At 43.7% G+C, this 17,648-nt stretch overlaps 1 protein-coding gene across 1 annotated transcript; it reads left to right on the forward strand.

Moving 5' to 3' along the window:
- Window positions 1–1,407: 1,407 nt before the first annotated feature.
- Window positions 1,408–16,572, forward strand: LOC144102509 (uncharacterized). Its single transcript, XM_077635769.1, has 3 exons — window positions 1,408–1,556; window positions 10,726–10,826; window positions 15,443–16,572. Exons 1-3 carry the CDS (start codon window positions 1,477–1,479, stop codon window positions 15,673–15,675), a joined length of 414 nt encoding a protein of 137 aa, XP_077491895.1. The 5' UTR covers window positions 1,408–1,476; the 3' UTR covers window positions 15,676–16,572.
- The last annotated feature ends 1,076 nt before the right edge of the window (window positions 16,573–17,648 follow it).

Raw genomic sequence — 17,648 nt, forward strand, 5'->3', positions numbered from 1 at the left:
TTCAGCTAGGGAACTTTCACAATTGATTTTACATTAGCATTTAAATGTGGAGATTTGGCTGTTGCATTTTTTTACTGTCTTTTCCAAAGGAATAATTGTAGTCATGATTATTTGTGACAGTCAGTTGCAGTACTACCACCAGCATTACCAACTTAAGAATACATTGTAACTCAACTTTTTTTTACCTTCTCTGATTACAGCTAGTGCTCTCTGTATCAATTGTTGTGACTGGTTGCTTGGAACATTTTTTTTGTGCGGCATTTTCAGGCTAGCAATATTAAGAGTGATTTATGATTGTTTTCACGTCTTTGATACAACTGACAGTGATGAGCCTTAAAAAATTAAGATTGGAAGAGGAAAACACGTGAAGGTGAAATTGTTTTCTCTTGCCTCTTTTTTTTAGTCGCAGCTGTCTGCGTGACCTTTGAATTAGTTCGATTTTTTTCAGCCTGTGTCACATAATTTTGATAACAGTTAAGGGAAAAGGATTTAACATGATGAATTTGCACCCTGGGAACAAATAACACATTTTGTCATGCTTTAACATTGCTTAACATTGTCAGCTAACATGGCTTTTAATTCGTACTGTGCCATTTCTGATGCCTTGCTTGTGTTTGCACATGATTGCCTCAGTTTTCGCTATGAAATTAATCCTCAGCTGTTACTACCGTGCAGTTGGTCCCAGAGTGAAACAGTTAGGTGTATTTGTAACTCCATTATGGTTTGGATATGCCAGTAGATCAGCTTATCTGTAACCTAGAATCAAGAATATGGTGCACCCACGCTAGCAGTGCGCCACCTGCCTACATACTCGTGGTGCGCCACTCACTGAGTCATGAAGCTGTGCCAGCTTTGCATGGAAGCCGCATCAAACGGAGTTTTGCAGCTGGTCACTGACTCCTCATAGAACTGCTGTTCTTGGTTTAAAGGTGCCAAAATGAGACAGAAGACGACAGGAAGATCTGCCACTCGCAACAAATTTTATTGTACCAGACAACATGTACATGTATAGCTTCTGCCTTCACGTATGTATTATGCACCACCCAAGCATAAAAAGAGATGCAATAACAGAATTATGAAAAATTTTCTCTCAGCCGCATACTATGAAAGTAGTTTCAGAATTCATGCGCCAGTAAGGCATGACTCACAAGTGCAGGAAATGCATGATTTATGTGCTTTGGCAGATATCCATCTTGCTTTGTGCTGCTCGTATCTGTGTTGTGCTAGTGTTGTTCAGTTCTTATTTGCCTGAGCAATTTACTTGCTTGAGTTATCCACCTGCTATGAGTCGTGTCCTCTTTTTGCATTAGCTGCATAAGCATTTGTCTACATTGATGCACCCTTTGTTGTGAGTTTGCTTCTATCTAAAGATTCTTTCTATTCTCTATTTTTTGATGCTGCAGGGCGTGGAGGAGAGCCTCCTTGGCTGCAAGAAGTATTCTCACAGGCTCCTCGTACTGCCACCCTCTTTTGGATATGGCTCAAAAGGCTTGGGGACCACAATTCCGCCAGACTCTGTTCCGGTGTACGATGTCTCAGTCAGCTCTGTCAGCAAGGTGCGCCATTTTGCCTCTGTGGTCAGCGCATGCAGTACGCCACTTTGCTTATGCATGTTGTATGAGAACTTCTCAAATCCACACCGGCCAAACCATCCAAGGTTCATTCGAATGTCTCCATAGCTTACTTGGTATTTGTGGTTGTATCTACCTCCTCCTTTTGAACCATCTGTGTTCATATAGTTTATTTGTAACCATTGGCTGCACTACATATGCCAGCACTTTCTGAGTTCGGAGCAGCAATGAGAACTTAGAAAGACAATACTGTCTGCTGTGTGTGTTCAGATGCAAAAGGAACCAAAAGCGAATGGAACGTAATTTTTATAGCAGGCCTCTTTAGGATGCAACATATAAAGAATTCAGAGTTGTTGTAGGCTCACCAAGGTTAACATTGCATATTGCGAGAAGTATGTCATTGTACTAATATGTTTGCACATGAGCATTGCCTGTTTCCCGATATCTACAGGGCTGTGGGCACACATAAATGTGGCTGCGGTTATAAATTCCAGGTTTGTATCTTATTTACTTTTGTTACTGTACTCATCGAAGCTCTGGTTCATTTTGTGAATGCTGTAGAACTCATGCTGCCATTTAATGACTGCACCTCTCAATGCAAGATTTACAGCTTCCTGAAGTGTCTAGATAGGCTCATTTTGCTTTTTGCTTTCAAAGTGTACTCTTGTTAGTTTATACTCACTTCATTTGAACTGACCTTTTGTCCCTGTTAACCATTGGGGCTTGTGAGTGTTAAGTGTATCAAGGACTTCTTTTAATTCAAACTTTTAGTCCCCTTTGAATTGTAATTATCAGGAGCCAGCTGTACTACAGAGCCAGATGCTGGTTTTATATTAGGATTATGCTTCAGTAAAAAACAGACCAGATGGGTTTTGTTACACTGTGCGATCAAACAATAAAGCACCCATAGACTCTGTATCAACCAAAGCATCCTCGTAGTGATGCATAGGTGCTGCCAAAATAATGTGGAGCATGCTTCAGCATTTGAACTTTTCTTGTGCATTCTGTATACACTAGAGTATACTGTATACAGAATGTATGCAACATATACTGCATACAGAAATTTCACAGGGTTGTGCAAAATATTTGCATTATCCAGAATTTGTTAGCAGAAGCACGGGAAATAGAATAATGCAGATCTTTTTTTGGCTGACGAGATTTATTTACGGCTGCGCACGACCGCTCTGTACTCGCGGTGCGTACTGCACCACTGGCGATCACTGAGTCAGCAATGTGAGGGGCAACACTTAGTGCCCGCTGGTGCGATTACAGCAACTTGTTCGTATTATCAATGTGGCACGGGAGGACATCTGGAACATATGGAATTTTGCTTATTGCACACAGTACACTTTGACCAGGGGATTTTACACATTCGTATCAGCTGTGATCGTATTATGAAGATTGCATGGTAGCAAACATGACAGTTTTTTAGGGATATATGTGAGCGCAAAAGTGACATTTGCTAGCATATGTATCAAGTGCCTCCTAATTTGCACTGGGTGAGAAGTTTGATCGCCAAAGCATGCTCAGTGTTGTTACGGCAGCGACTTACTTCTTGAACTGCGCGACAGCATCCAGTGTTCCAAACTCTCAAACATTGCATCTATAGGGGACATCTCTGTCTCTGTAACCCCCTGCTGATCTCTAAACACAGTCCGAGGTGGAATCTCTGAATCTGACTTTATCTATCTCAAAGAAGCCGGAATGCTTCAAGGGCTCAGCGACCAGAATGTAATCGACGTTCACCGAATCAAAATCCGCAGGGATAGCAAAGAAATAGATACCAAACACATGGTCCTCACATTTAACACCAGTACTTTGTCCAAAACGATCTAATCGAAGTTGGATACTTGAAAGTCAACGTGAGACATTATATACCCAATCCCCGCCAATGTTTCAGTTGTCAAAAGTTTGGCCACGGCTCACAAAGTTGCCGCGGCCGCAAAACCTGCGCGAAATGCACTTCGAAAGACCACCATTCTAAGGAATGTGACGCAGCACTGCGGTGCACAAACTGCGGAGGAAGCCATGCTGCGTACTCCAGGGCGTGTCCATCCTGGAAAAAAAAAAGAAATAATTGCCATAAAGACAAAGGAAAATATTTCATTTAAAGAAGCAAGGAGGCATTTTGCGCTTACCAACGCATTCTCTTTCACAGCAAAACCCAACTTCGCTGATCTGGTGCGCGGGGGTGTAACACCACACAGCACTCCGGCACCTGCCGAGGCTGCTTCCACCGAGCCGATGGCAGGGCCCTCCATGCCCCAGGCAGGGACAGCGAAGGCTGCTCTGCCACCCTCAAAGCAGGGAACGCTGGTCCATGGGTCGGCATTTTGCAGAATCTCCCCCCGTCGGGAGAGGCCTGAAACTAACACAACCGCGGCCCCTCCGCGGTCCTCTAGCACCTCTGTTGAGGTTATGGATGCAACACCCACTCCGCCTCCATTACAGCGGCGAAACAGCTCTCTTGAGCGGTAAAAAGACAGGCCCCTCATAACGGGCCAACCACATAAGTAAATCCCCCTTCATTTCCTCTCAAAAACATAAACATGGCTTTTTTAATTCAGTGGAATTGCAGAGGACTTATGCGGAATTACAGTGACATAACACATATTTTAGGGCCAATGTTATTCATAGTTTTGTCTTCAGGAGACAAATCTTGGTCCACAACATGTGCATATCCTGAAACATAAAACTTTTAGACGCGATCGAGAGCAGGCAAATCAACTCTCGGGAGGCGTCGCGATTGTTGTTCAAAGTGGTGTCCCTGCTCAAGAAATCAAGCTCAAAACAAAACTTGAGGCGGTTGTAGTCAGCATTGTGAGCTATAAAACACTAACAATCTGTTCCGTATACATTCCTCCACATTTTACATTAACAGTCCATGATCTAGAAGAATTGATAGATGAACTTCCCGAGCCATATCTGGTAGTTGGGGATTTTAACGCTCACTCCCCTTTTTGGGGAAGCGAGCGCTGCGACTCTGGGGGCAAACATTCGAAGATTTTATTCTCACCAACAATATATATCTTTTAAACACGGAAAAGGCCACATACTGCTCTCCGACCTCGGGCAATACGAGCTGTTTGGATTTGTCTTTTAGTTCTCCATCTGTCTTTAACAATTTTAAATGGGACATTATCGACAACCCATGTGGCAGCGATCACCTTCCTGTATTAATCAGTTTGATATCTGCGCCAGAAATCATCCCAACTAAACCGCGACATTGGAAGCTGCATTTAGCAGACTGGGAAATTTTTAGAGCACAAGCCAATTTAGAAGATATAGTTTTAGAAAACCTTAGCATCGATGAGATAAACGAAATGTTGACGAATTGTATAATTAATGCCGCACACTTAACTATTCCTCAGTCTTCAGGAGTGGTGCACCAAAAACACAAAGTGTGGTGGACAAAGGAATGCAAGGAAGCAAAAAACAACAAAATAGAGCTTGGGGCAAATTTTGCAGGTACCCTACACATCAGAACCTGGTACGTTTTAAAAAGGCTAGAGCAAAAGCTCAGTACGTCTGTCGCAGTGCCTAGAAAGCTTCATGGCAGAGTTACATTTCATCTATAAGCTGTCAAATAACATCAAAGAAAATGTGGGAACAGGTTCGGAAATTAAATGGAAACTTCTCACCGTTCACTTCGCTGCAGATTCTAGTTCATCTCACTATACACAGTCCTTCCTGAAATACAAAAGTATTTCCGAAAAACAAAAACTTCCAACAAGTGGAGGTGCAAACCAACAATACAACAATTTAATCACTCTCCAAGAAATCAATGCTGTACTGTCTGCTGGCAAAAAACTGCTCCAGGGCCCAACCAGATACACTATCAAATGCTTGCGCATCTTTCCCAGCCTGCCATAGAGGCACTCTTGAATTTCTTTAACGAAATATTCGCAGAAGAAAAAATACCTAAAGAGTGGAAGAAAGCCATCATAGTGCCATTCCTGAAAGCTGGAAAACCACCAACTTCCTTAAGTAGCTATAGGCCAATAGCCCTCGCAAGATGTCTCGCGGAATCTTTCGAAAGTGTTCTTAATATAAGATTAACATTTGTCCTTGAATCCCGCTAACTTCTTGATGTCCATCAATGCGGTTATAAAAAGGGATGCTCAACAACAGACCATTTAGTTCGCCTCGAAAACACAATAAGAGAAGCTTTTATACACAAACAGCACTGTCTTGCCGTTTTCTTCTATATGGAGAAAGCGTATGATACAACCTGGAGGTTTGGGATCCTCCGCGATCTGGGCGGCCTAGGTATCCGTGGTAGGATGTTAAACTGCCTCACTGACTTCCTTTCCGACCGTTCATTTCAAGTACGCCTGGGATCAACCCTGTCCAGGAGCTTCGTTCAAGAGAATGGGGTTCCTCTGGGGTGTATTTTAAGCAGGACATTGTTTATTATAGAAATGAATTCCATAAGTAAAATAATCCCAAAGTCCATCCTGTATTCAGTGTACATTGACAATCTTCGAACAGCCTGCACATCCTCAAACGTAGAAACATGCGAGAGACAAATACAGTTGACAATGAATAAACTAGTGACATGGGCAGATCAGAACGGTTTCCAGTTTTCCACACAGAAAACAGTAGCCATCCTTTTCTCGCTGAAACGAGGCATACAAGCCGACCAATTTATACATCTGAACGGAACACAGATACCCCTCAAAAATGAGCATAAATTTCTAGGGATAACTTTTGACAAAAAACTCAATTTCCTGCCTCATATAAACACATTGAAAAAGAAAGCCTCTGGATCCCTAAATATACTCAAAAGCACTGTCATGTAAACGTTGCGGTGCTGACAGGACATCTCTTTTACAAATTTATCGCTCAGTGGTACGCTCCACCTTAGACTACGGATGTATTGTTTATGGGTCAGCGAAACCTTCGTATCTGAAACGACTAGATCCAATACATAATTTAGGTTTGCGCCTTTCCTCTGGTGCTTACAGAACGTCACCCATAAATAGTCTATATGTAGAAATCAACGAACCGTCACTTACAGATAGAAAAACCATGCGCACATGCTCATACATTTTAAAAACCCGTTCACTGCCCAAATACCTAGTATGTTACCCAGTAGTCACAAAGTGCCCATCTAGAACACTTTTTAACAACAAACCGCTCGCTATCAGGCCACTCCTCCTGCGTTTTGAAGAGATGTGCCAAAACCTCAGCGTACTAGATGCATTACCTGACATTGCTCGGAGACGAGATCCACTGCCTCCATGGCACAATTTTCCTGCAGTCTGTGATCTCACTCTTGCGCAGTTTCATAAAAATGAAACTTCACAACAACATATAGTACAAGAATTCCTTGCACTCGAAGAAAAATACAGTAGTTTTACGCAGTTTTATACAAATGGTTCAAAAACAGATGCTTACGTAGGGAGCGCAGTGGTCTGAGGGAAGTCGGAGAAAGCAGTACGACTTCCACAGTGCTCATCCATATTCACTGCAGAATGTTACGCAGTCTGTGTAGCCGCAGAAAAAATAGAATACGAGAACTTTACCAACAGTATTATTTGCACAGACTCCCTCAGTATGCTTACAGCTTTGCATCCTAGAAATGCAGTTACTCCGATTTTTGGTGACATCATACACAAGATAGTAACAGCCACAGCTCGAGGACAGAACATAAAATTCTGCTGGGTTCCCAGTCATGTTGGAATAAGAGGCAACGAGAGGGCAGCTTTCTGTGCTGCTAAAGCTCGTGGCAAAGAAATAAAAAAAAGTAAATATACCTTGTAAGGATTGCATAAACTTAGTACTGCATAAATTAAACGAAAAATGGCAATCGGAATGGAACGGCGAAGTGAGTAATTAACTACATTTGGTAAAGCCAGTTAATTTAAATCATGTGCACACCAGGAACGTTTTAAGGAAGTGATTTTATGCCGTCTCCGGATAGGTGACACGCACCTTACACATAACTTCCTGCTAACAAAACAAGACAAACCTCTTTCCGAATGCGGAGATAATATTACGGTTAATGACATTTTATTTTCATGTGTGCAACTGGAAACACTAAGAAAAAAGTATTTTACTCAATTTTATAATGAATGCATTCCCTTTCATCCAGCACTGCTCTTAAATGATAATTTCATTGTTAACATAAATTCCGTTTTTAGTTTTTAAAAGAAGCAGATAGATGATAGATAGATAAAGAGGAGGAGGGAAAGGCAGGGATGTTAACCAGAAAGGGGTTCCGGTTGGCTACCCTGCACTGGGGAAGAGGGATTAGGGGACTTAAAGGAGGATGAGAGAAGGGAAAAAAAGGCATAACACACACACACGCACAACGCTGTCACAATTTGTCACTCAATCCAGTCGCTCTCAAGTAGGCAAAGAGTGCCTTGTATGCCTTGAGGGCAGTCGACTGCTGTGGTCACGGACCGAGGATCTTTTGCTCTGTTAATGGGCGAGGATTGAGCTGGTCCAGGGCACAACACAGTGTATGTCTTGCACTCGCAAATGCAGGGCACTCACAGAGAAGATGAGCGATGGTCTTCTCACAACCACAGCTCTCACATGGTGGCTGAGGCTTTTTATTTCATTGGTTGGGAACCTCAGGATCCTTGCCCAGCCAAGGATAGCTGCTGAGGCTACCTGACCTGACCTTCTCTGCAGCTTTTACCATTAGCTATTTCCAGATTTTTTCTTCTCTGTTATTACAAAGCAGTTCAATATTTTTATGCCATCTACACGATCGACGATTTTTCATATTCCTAAACATTCTACAGACAACCAATTCTATACCTTGAGCTTGGCGCATGATGGCCTTAGCTGCCTATGTGCCATAAAACCCAACACAAACACACAAACATTGGTGGTGCACATTGAAAGTTGCTGAGACTTTTTAGTACTCACCATGGTGGATGAGAGGTTGCTGTTTTGCTGCTGTGCACACGGCCACACGTATGGTGCTCAGCCATGGTAACCACAATTGGATGGAGGCAAAACAGAAACACCTATGCATATACTTAGATTTCAGAGCATGTTGGACAACTGCAAGTCCTCAAAATTTACCTTGGGCGTTTGTGTGGCATCCTTCGTAGCCTGTGTGCAACCTGGAGGTGGAGAATTTAGTAGAGTTTGACCATATCTGTGTGCAACCTGGAGATGCAGAATTTAGTAGAGTTTGACCATATCTAACATTGCCACAACTCAAGCTGATGGCAGGGCAGCATTGTTGCTGAGGAAATAGCACTGCTATCAGTGACATGGATCATTTGCTATGGCCCTTTTTGGATTGCTTTTAAATGTTGGCATACATTGCAGTTTCCTTAAAGGGACTAGGAAGTGCGTTTCGAAGATTGCTGGTAAATGTTTTATGTTTAGAACGAATGCTTTTGAGCATTCGCACAAAGTATGAGTCCTTAGAACGAAGCTGGCAATTTATAAATTTTTAAAAACTGTTTCAAGAACTCGCGGGCAAATCGATGTGCACATAGTGACTATCTTTGCCGCTATTTTTCTAAGAGTTATGCGTCACTAGTATGGTGATGTCGCTGTGAGCAACAGGGAGCTCGGCACTGCCATTTGCTGCTAGCATGACGTCACAGCTACACTTCCGTTTGGGGGACAGTCATGTGCTCTGCCATGGCGGCTTGATCGCTCGTAGCTCTGCAGTCATCTCTGTTGCTGCCGGCCGCGGTCGTACTGGAAGGGAGGGGGAACGACGGCCCTGTGTTGCCGCCTGTGCCAGCCCGCGCGCCAGGCGACGAGCCATTGCTGCTGCCGCCGGCATTCAGTAGCCGGTTTCTTTGCACGGCATACTTGTAGGGTTCGAAGCCTATCACGGTGGCCACTTGTAGAAGCTGTGCCTTGAGATCCGGGTTCAAAATACTCTCTCAATGACAGGGGTGAAATGTACGCAAACGATTCCGTCGACGGGCGGGTAAGCGGGTGCTGCCACCGGAAGTAAACAAACTGGGTGGCGACGTGTGATGGTTTCACTGGCGTAGTGCAGTACCAGCCGACTTTCTTTATTTTTTCGGGGGCACCAGAGTGCATGAGTTCAGAGGGGAGAGGAAGAAGGCCATTTTTAAACGATTCAGTGTTGAGCCATATACTCCCTTATATGGCTGACTAAAAAACCGAATCCGAAACTAGGGCAAAGTTCTTTTGCAACACACTGGGTGGTGCTACCTATTAAACAGCTGTGATAACGACTTATGCCCGTTTTGCAACATCATTCAAATTGATTAATTTGAATAGGCATAGTAAGGAAAGAGTTAGAATTGCTTGGAATTGGATACCTTTCTGGTGCTTGGTCATTTGGTGCTTGCTTTTGTTTGCAAAAAGTTTCTTTGGGCTACTTGATCTGGCATATACGGTGGGCACATGGATGCAGGAGGAAGCACAGAAAAAGTGACAAGACAGTGCACTGACCAGCAACTAATTGTTTGCTCTTATGTGCTCCTGATTGAATGCACGGAACAACCAAAATAGTGATCAAGAAAAGGAAGGTAACAAACAAAAGGTGATTACAGGACAGGACATGTATTGTGTTGGGCGAAGAAAGCATTTTGTTCGATAAAGTCTCCTGTCTGGGATATGTACTCTTGTGCTTCATCTAGGCGACCAATTGAAAAGGCTTCCAATGCAAGCGCTACCAAGTCCGGATTCCACTGGCCTCAGTTATCTCTCTTGTTACTGGCAGCTGTTATGGGCAGTTACACTGGACTTTGCAAGTCCCAGTATGCAATCACAATTTCTGCAGTGACAAAAGAAAGCTCAGGATAATCTTTTGAAACAAATATTTGTTTTTGGGTATGATGCAAGTGCATTTTAAACAAATATATACTTGATATGAACTCTAACACAAAATATCCCACTATGGCTCCTTTATAAGACAGGCAAAAGTAAAAAAAGAAAACTGGGTTCTCGTTTGATTTTACTGATTGTATTTCGTTGTCCTCATTGCTCTCATTGTATGGTTATATCTGTTTTACTAGATTTCTTTATTTTTGTTTCAACCTCTTTGCTTTGTTCCTGTGTTGTTATATGTACGTCGCCCTCCCACCTCTTATGTAATACCTTGTAAAGGGTCCTTAAGAGTTCAATAAATGATCATGATGATGAAGAAAGTTGCCATTCATTGTTTTTGCAACTTCTTTGTTTTATTCAAATACAGCCTAAGTCAGCAGCCAAGGACAGCACCCCACGGTCTGCCACTCCTGTCTCTGCTGCAGCTGTGGATGCAGACAAGAGAGAAGCAAGGAGCTCCTCACATGGGTTAGCTGTGCATCTTTTCATTCTTAATCACAGGGTTCACCCCTTTGGTCCAGTTGTGGCATGTCGCGACCGGCGACCCTTCTTATGCATCAAGCAGGAAGGCACAGTTGGTGCTGTGGTGAGGGACAAACTCATCCAACCACCGGCTTAGCCATTTGATTCCCTGTGGTCTGGATGACTGAAAACTTGACATTGTGGCAGAGATTGTCTCCAATGTGCAACTTACACTGGAGTGGCCAGCAGTGCAGCGAGCTAGTTCTTTGAGGTAGTTCGTTGACTTTACATTATGAGATCCTAAAGCATGATTACCAGTGGAAAACAAAGGAAGGATAGATAAACACGGGCACTGACCAGCAACTGAAGTTTTATTTGAAAACAGTAAAATATATTCATGTAACAATGTCTTTTAACAAAAACCTGCAACAACCACTAGATAAGAAGCAATGTCAAATTAAAATATAAAAATGGACAAACTGGCTTTACCTCTGCAGGTGAGCTGTGTGTTGTTCTTCCATGGGCATTTTTGTCTGCCAAGTCCTCAAAATAACTAGCATTGTTGACCGTGCCATTAAAAGTTGAATGTTAGAGTTGTGCTTACCATTGGTACATTTTGTGATGACTAAGTAGTTGACTGTGCATTCTCAACTGAAGCACTTACCTAGGTTATCTTTTTCTCTTTATTTTTGCATTGCCAGATTACTGGTGCACAAGTTATTTAAAAGCTGCATGCATCACAATAATGCACGGCTGAGGTTATGAAACATGGTACCAGTACCAACACCAATGGACAAGGGCTGGAGACGAGCTGTGGACTGAAGACACCACAAACGCTGTCTAGCTTCTCTTCAACCCTTATCTGTTAGTGCGGTGCCATGTTTTGTCACGCTCAAAGGAACAGAGTTGCACAGCTGTTCACAATATTTGGGGCTGAGCATCAGAGCTGTGTTGTTTTGGGTTGTACAGCTCTCAGGCCAGACATCTCATTGTTATCTCTTAGAATTGTTGCATGTGGCTGTTCTACCCTGTAATTTGTTTTATTATTGTGTACAACAGTTTTTCCGTGCCATGTGAATATGGCTTTAGATTTTTCCACACTCATTGTGAAGACCTGTTCACAGCCCTCACCATCGAGAATATTGAAATAAACAAATGATCTGGATATGTAAAGCACTGAAAAGTTGAGATATACCTTTGCATTGACACACATTATCTGCGAGGGCAGGTGGAGGGTGGGAGGGTCATTTGGTGGTTGCGCTTGTGAGAATAATGAAGCAAATTCAAAGCGAATAGTAATTTTTATCAAATAATCTTGAATCGAACATTTCGAATACTTTGGCATACAAAAAGGAGTAAAAGGCACAATAGCCATTTTCAAAACCAGTATGTATTTTTTGAACACACAAGGCTATTACATGAAAAAAGTGCATACGTTGAAGCTTTGTCATACTCATTGAAGCTGTGTCAACTTTCTGCAAAAATGGCCTCGAGAAATTGGGGGAACCAACTTACATGTGGTGCTGACATATTTTTGGGGTGTGAGAACTCTATGTGGAGCCCCCAACTGCCGCTTTTTATTGCGATTGTGTTGTTGTGCAGCTATTGTTGCTTTTAAGCGGCGACTCCATGACATCTGTAGGGCGCATGCACAGTGCACTCAGTGCCACCCCACATCATGCGTCGGAAAGCGGCAGCGATATCCACGTGTCTCAGTTTAGCTCCTCTCCATACTCGCGGCTTCGCGCATGTTTAGCGAATTTCACGTGGAGAAGAGCGATTGAAGAAGCTGCAGTCAACTAGAATGCGTTCCATGGAAATCAAGGGAGTCATGTGCCCTCCAATTAGACAGATTTAGCATAGCATGATCTACTGCCACGGTGAGCCACTCCATGTGTACAGATATATATCTGAGGACGCCACAAGGTGCCAGGCGCTGGCTATCCGTTTGCATGTCTGCCCTGTCGTGACCAATCAGCGCATGCACACTGGCGGCTTGCAGAAGCACATCGCGCTGATCGTGCTTTGCTTTGGTTATCGCGCGTGTGCACCGTGGGTGGTGCAGCCACAGACACCTGGCAGGTACAGATCTGGGCGCCGTGCTTCCGCACCAGCAATGGCATACCAGCACCGGCAGACCAACACCGGCATACTCGCGGGAGCTCAGGCATGGAGCGCAGAGTCAGAGCTTTGCTTGCGCATACACCACAGTGCTTTCCAGACGAGGTATGCTGAACCGAAACCACATGCAGCAAGAGTTCCAGAAACCCTATTCGTTGAGACAAATACTTTGAAATTTTGAAAACCATAATCAAATCAAATATTGAATACTTTACTATTCGGCCGAATATTTGAAATTGTAAAATATTTGCACATGCCCAAAGGTGATCAGTGTGAGGAGCACTTCACCGGCAAGTCTTGATTTGCCTGTGCAATTGGCAGTTGAAAAACTGGGGTAGTAGAGGGGCATACTAAATTCACTATTGGATGATGGCTGCATTCTCTATGTGGTCAGTCTATGGCATGTGTCCTCTGTGTTATGTAGCAGACAATGGAAATGTTTCCCATGATATTTCAGTTTCTACATGCAGCTCTTCCCCCTTGATTTAGGAACAGATCAAAATCGATGCCATGGCTGTTCTGGCTATGTTATGTCTGTCCAGCAACAAAAGGGTCGTTTATTGCTTAGAGATTTGGATTTAAAAATTTTCTTGCCTCTTGATTCAAAACTTGTGACTTCGAGACCAAGAAAGATTCTTGATAACCATTTCCAGATGAATAACAGTGTGACCTAGCCTCATGGATGTGCTCGCAAAAGACTGTCTTGATGCACTGCACTAGCCCAGCCTCCGGGATCTGCGCCCCAGAAATTGTCTTCACACACTGCAGTTTTCTTGTGGAGCCGGCTGGTGGTGGTGACACCTCTTTTTGATTTTTTGACAATCTTTACCTTGCAGTGCCGCCGAGTACCCAGCGGTGATACAGTGGGTACAAGCTTTCCCCGGTCTGATGCTCGGCATATTTAGAGTGAAATGTTTGGGAAGTGGGTCTTTGATGCCACCTTGAGAAGTCGAAAACACCTTGTGATATGGTGTTCTTTGGCCATAGATTCCCTTGCACCATAAAAATCTATAATCAATCAATATTTTTAGCTTGCAAAAGTTCTGTTTTCGTCAGAGTAGCACCTTTGTCTTTAGAACACTGTAATATATTTTTACCTGCCAACTTGCTTGTCCTCAGTGTCCCTTTAAGTGCACAGTGCTGTTCTATTTGCATGGTGGTTAATCCTGGTCATCAACCTCATTTCTTCAACTGGATTTTGTTGCTGCGGTATTCTTTCAGCTGCTTTTTGTACGAGGCTGCCGCACCTCATTGCAGTTCCGCACTGTGTTCCTATTTGAAGTCATACCAATCAAAGAAACAGGCTGAATACGTGCAGGTGCTATGTTTTGCTGCTGTGCATGTGTTAAAAGTTCAAATCCCTGGTTACTGCATTTACATTTGTATTGAAGGAGCTCACGCGGTGGATCGGTGGTTATGGTACTCTGCTGCTGACCTGAAAGAGGCGGGTTCGATCTCGGCCATGGCAGCAGTCACATTTCAGTGGAAACGCAATTCAGTGGAAACGCAGCGCTAGAGACCCATGAACTGTGTGATCTCAGTGCTCATTAAAGAACCCCAGGTGGTTAAAATTATCCGGAGCCCTCCACTGCGGTGTTCCTTATAGCCGAGTCACTTTGGGACGTTAAACCCCATAACCCATTACCTGTTTATATTGGAGATAAATGTTAAACAGCCATATGTTGGGACTGTAGTGTCCATTGAAAAGTCTGACAACTGAAATCTGTATAATGACTGCTTCTGTGGCTTTCACCATTGCCTAGCATTAAATTTTGATACAAAAGCCTTGTAATTCATGTTTTGGGAAAATTCTTCAGCCTCACCCATTCGATAGAACCAAGAGTTGGGTGTTTAATTTGAATTGAATGGGAAAAAAGAAGTGCAAAAGCAGCGTCCATTAAAACAGTGCTTCACTTTTCTGTTCATTTTGATTCAGTGTGTCAGTGGTCTCCAACACCTGAAATGACGAACAACTACTTGATGCCTTCCTCCCTGCCCAGATTTTTAAAAAATTTTAATGCGGGAGCGTTAAGGGTCTCATGTCGCAGGAAAGCCAGTGTTGTTGGTGTTATTGGCCGTGAGCGAAAAATCCCGATGGAAGCAAAGAATTAATAAAATTGAGCTGAAAAGAAAATTTGGTTAACTTGGGTTTGGGTGGGAATTGAACCCAGGACCTTCGTATTGCAAGATGGGCACGCTTCCAGTGGGCCATGAAGCCTCGTTGGTTCAAGCTGAATATAGGTGGACCTGGCAAATGCTATGGACTTTGACTTCGTTAAGTGTCTTAAAGACTTACTGATGTGTACATGAGTAATTATTATCATGCTAATTAGTAGGCGATGTGGACGGGACGCGATAATGCTATCACATTCTACTTTTAAAGGCGAAGCTTAAGCGTCCCTCAAGTTTTTCTTTGATTATTGCTGTGCCAGTACATACTGACTGGAATGGAGAACAGTTCCCACATTTACAGGCTTCCTTTCTTTCCCTCCTCAAAGCAGTAGTGCAGACAAACCAGCCTATTCACGAGCACCTTCTGCATCCCCAGACTGGCCCCCACAGCAGCCGGCCACTGCCCCATCTCCAGCTCCAGTGGCTGCAGCGAGTGGAGGCGAGAGTGACAAGGCACGACTGCTCACCCACATGCTGCCCATGCCCGGAGCTGTGCCTGCACAGCCTTGCAGGGACTCGGAAGTTGGAAGTAACAGACCTGTTGTGGAAAAGTGTGAACTAGAGCTCTTGACTGGGCAACACAGCTGTGCAGTGCAATTTCGCTTATAGCTAACTTTCTTTTTTTTTTTGATGGCAATATGTGTACAGTGTGGGTACCACTGGCACTGAGTGAAACCGTGACATCTCTTGCAGTTCATTCTTCATTCTTATAAGTGCTGAGCAAACTCTGGGTTTGTGCCACATACTACCAACAGGAAAGGTGCGCAAGACATGCCACTGCTGACCGAAACAGTTGCATCCCTGAATTATTTGTCAGCATGCAGCTGTTTTGAGACCCACAGTGTGCAACTGTGCATCCTTTTGCGTGTTCAGACCTGTTTTCTGAATTTTGTTGCAGGATTTTAGAACTGAAATGATAAAAGTAAACAGTCTACTGCCAGCTTGGAGTGTCTTGTTTAGGCATGTGCGAATAGTGGTTTTTTGGTTTGAAGTGAATTAGAATCGGATAGTAATTTTCGAAGTGGTCCGCAAGCCATACCATAGACTGTTTCTTGTTCTGGGAGTATTGGGGCTGGCTTGCTTCGCATATCAAGCATCGGCATCGCTCTGCTGTACCACCTCAGGGCTCCGAGAGGCGGTTGCTTCACCGGTTTGCTGCGAAATCGGAATTGGGGATTCCCGCGTGCCACCCCAGATCTTCGAATTAACAGGGCTAATGTAGGCTGCCACTTCAAATTATTCGGTCAAATTTTTATTAAAGATTATGGGATTGCAAAAATTCTTCGAATTATCTGGGATTTCAAATTAACCATGTTCGAATTATCGAGGTTTTACTGTAAGTGCTTATGTAGTATGCCTTCAGTGTTGCAAGTTCATTGGCAACTTCCTCTGTCGCTGTTGTATTCTGGCTCTCCAGTTGCCACTACTCCTCTGCCTAAGAGCACCATTAGCCTAGGTAGCGACGCACTGGGTGGCCAGGGGTGGGAAAGTGGAGAGGGCCATAAGTGTCTCGGGTAAAGCGACTGCGTAATAAATGGCCAGAACTTGAGGTGCAATTCTGAGAGGCAGCATCATCACATGTACACAAGTTATGTGCAGAACATACGTTCTGAGGTTCACCTTACCAAAAGAGGTAAAAAAAGACACTTTCATTTGAGCTGTATTCTGAGAGAATTTCATTTGAAATATGGACAGCTGCGCATGTCATGCAAGGCCACTGTAGCCAACAGTAAATCTACCCTTACCATGGGTCTTGACTTCCAGGATGAGCGGCTGCCGTCAATTCAACAAGTTCCCACGACAGTGCCTTTGCCACAGCCTGCTGTGAGGGAGGGCTCCCCCAAGCCAGTCGCGAAGCCACGGAGCTTTCCACAGTAGTCATCTGGAGACGTTTTGCAGCCCACTCGAATGCAGCCTGCGCTGCAGCCCATGGTCAGAGCTTACACCCCAGGTCAGCACAAGAGTTCTAAAGAGAATTGGTAAACAGCAGCATTCCAAGGACAAAGCTACCAGTTAAACTGACATACTAGTTCAGTTGCAAGACTAAGACTGTGGCATTACCTGATTCATCCTCACCACTCTCCACCAGCTTGCAGCACACTGCACTGCAGTCCCCGATTACACCCTGTGAAGACGGTGTGCAGCCAGGGTGCATTGTGCACCGCTGACACTGTCATTCAAGGTGATGTTTGTAAACAGAAATGAGCATTTCAAAATGGAAAGTGGTTATTTATGAATGCTTCTGCAGTGCTTTGCATTGGTATAATAACCTTTTTGTTCCAAAAATAGAATAGCATATTGTGGATAGCTCGTTGGTGCCTTTATTTACTCTGTCAAACCCAGTGCTCTCTAGGATGGTATTAAGCGGGTGGCATGTAATAAGAGTACCATGGAACCTACAAAACGCACAGGGGATCATACATTGTGATGTTACAAATCTTTGTTAGCAGTATTAGTTGTACATTTCACTTTTACACTGATCACTTTCTCATTGAATCTTGGAATTTCTTTTTGCTGTCGCTTGTTGCTTGGGGT

This window comes from Amblyomma americanum, chromosome 1, assembly GCF_052857255.1.
Source record: "Amblyomma americanum isolate KBUSLIRL-KWMA chromosome 1, ASM5285725v1, whole genome shotgun sequence".
Taxonomy (NCBI): Eukaryota; Metazoa; Arthropoda; class Arachnida; order Ixodida; family Ixodidae; genus Amblyomma; species Amblyomma americanum.

Coding starts and splice junctions, on each gene's coding strand:
- LOC144102509 (XM_077635769.1), top strand. CDS start 1,477: ATGGCTCAAAAGGCTTGGGGACCACAATTCCGCCAGACTCTGTTCCGG. Junction 1,557..10,725: donor CAGTCAGCTCTGTCAGCAAG/GTGCGCCATTTT, acceptor ATTCAAATACAG/CCTAAGTCAGCAGCCAAGGA. Junction 10,827..15,442: donor GCAAGGAGCTCCTCACATGG/GTTAGCTGTGCA, acceptor TCCTCAAAGCAG/TAGTGCAGACAAACCAGCCT.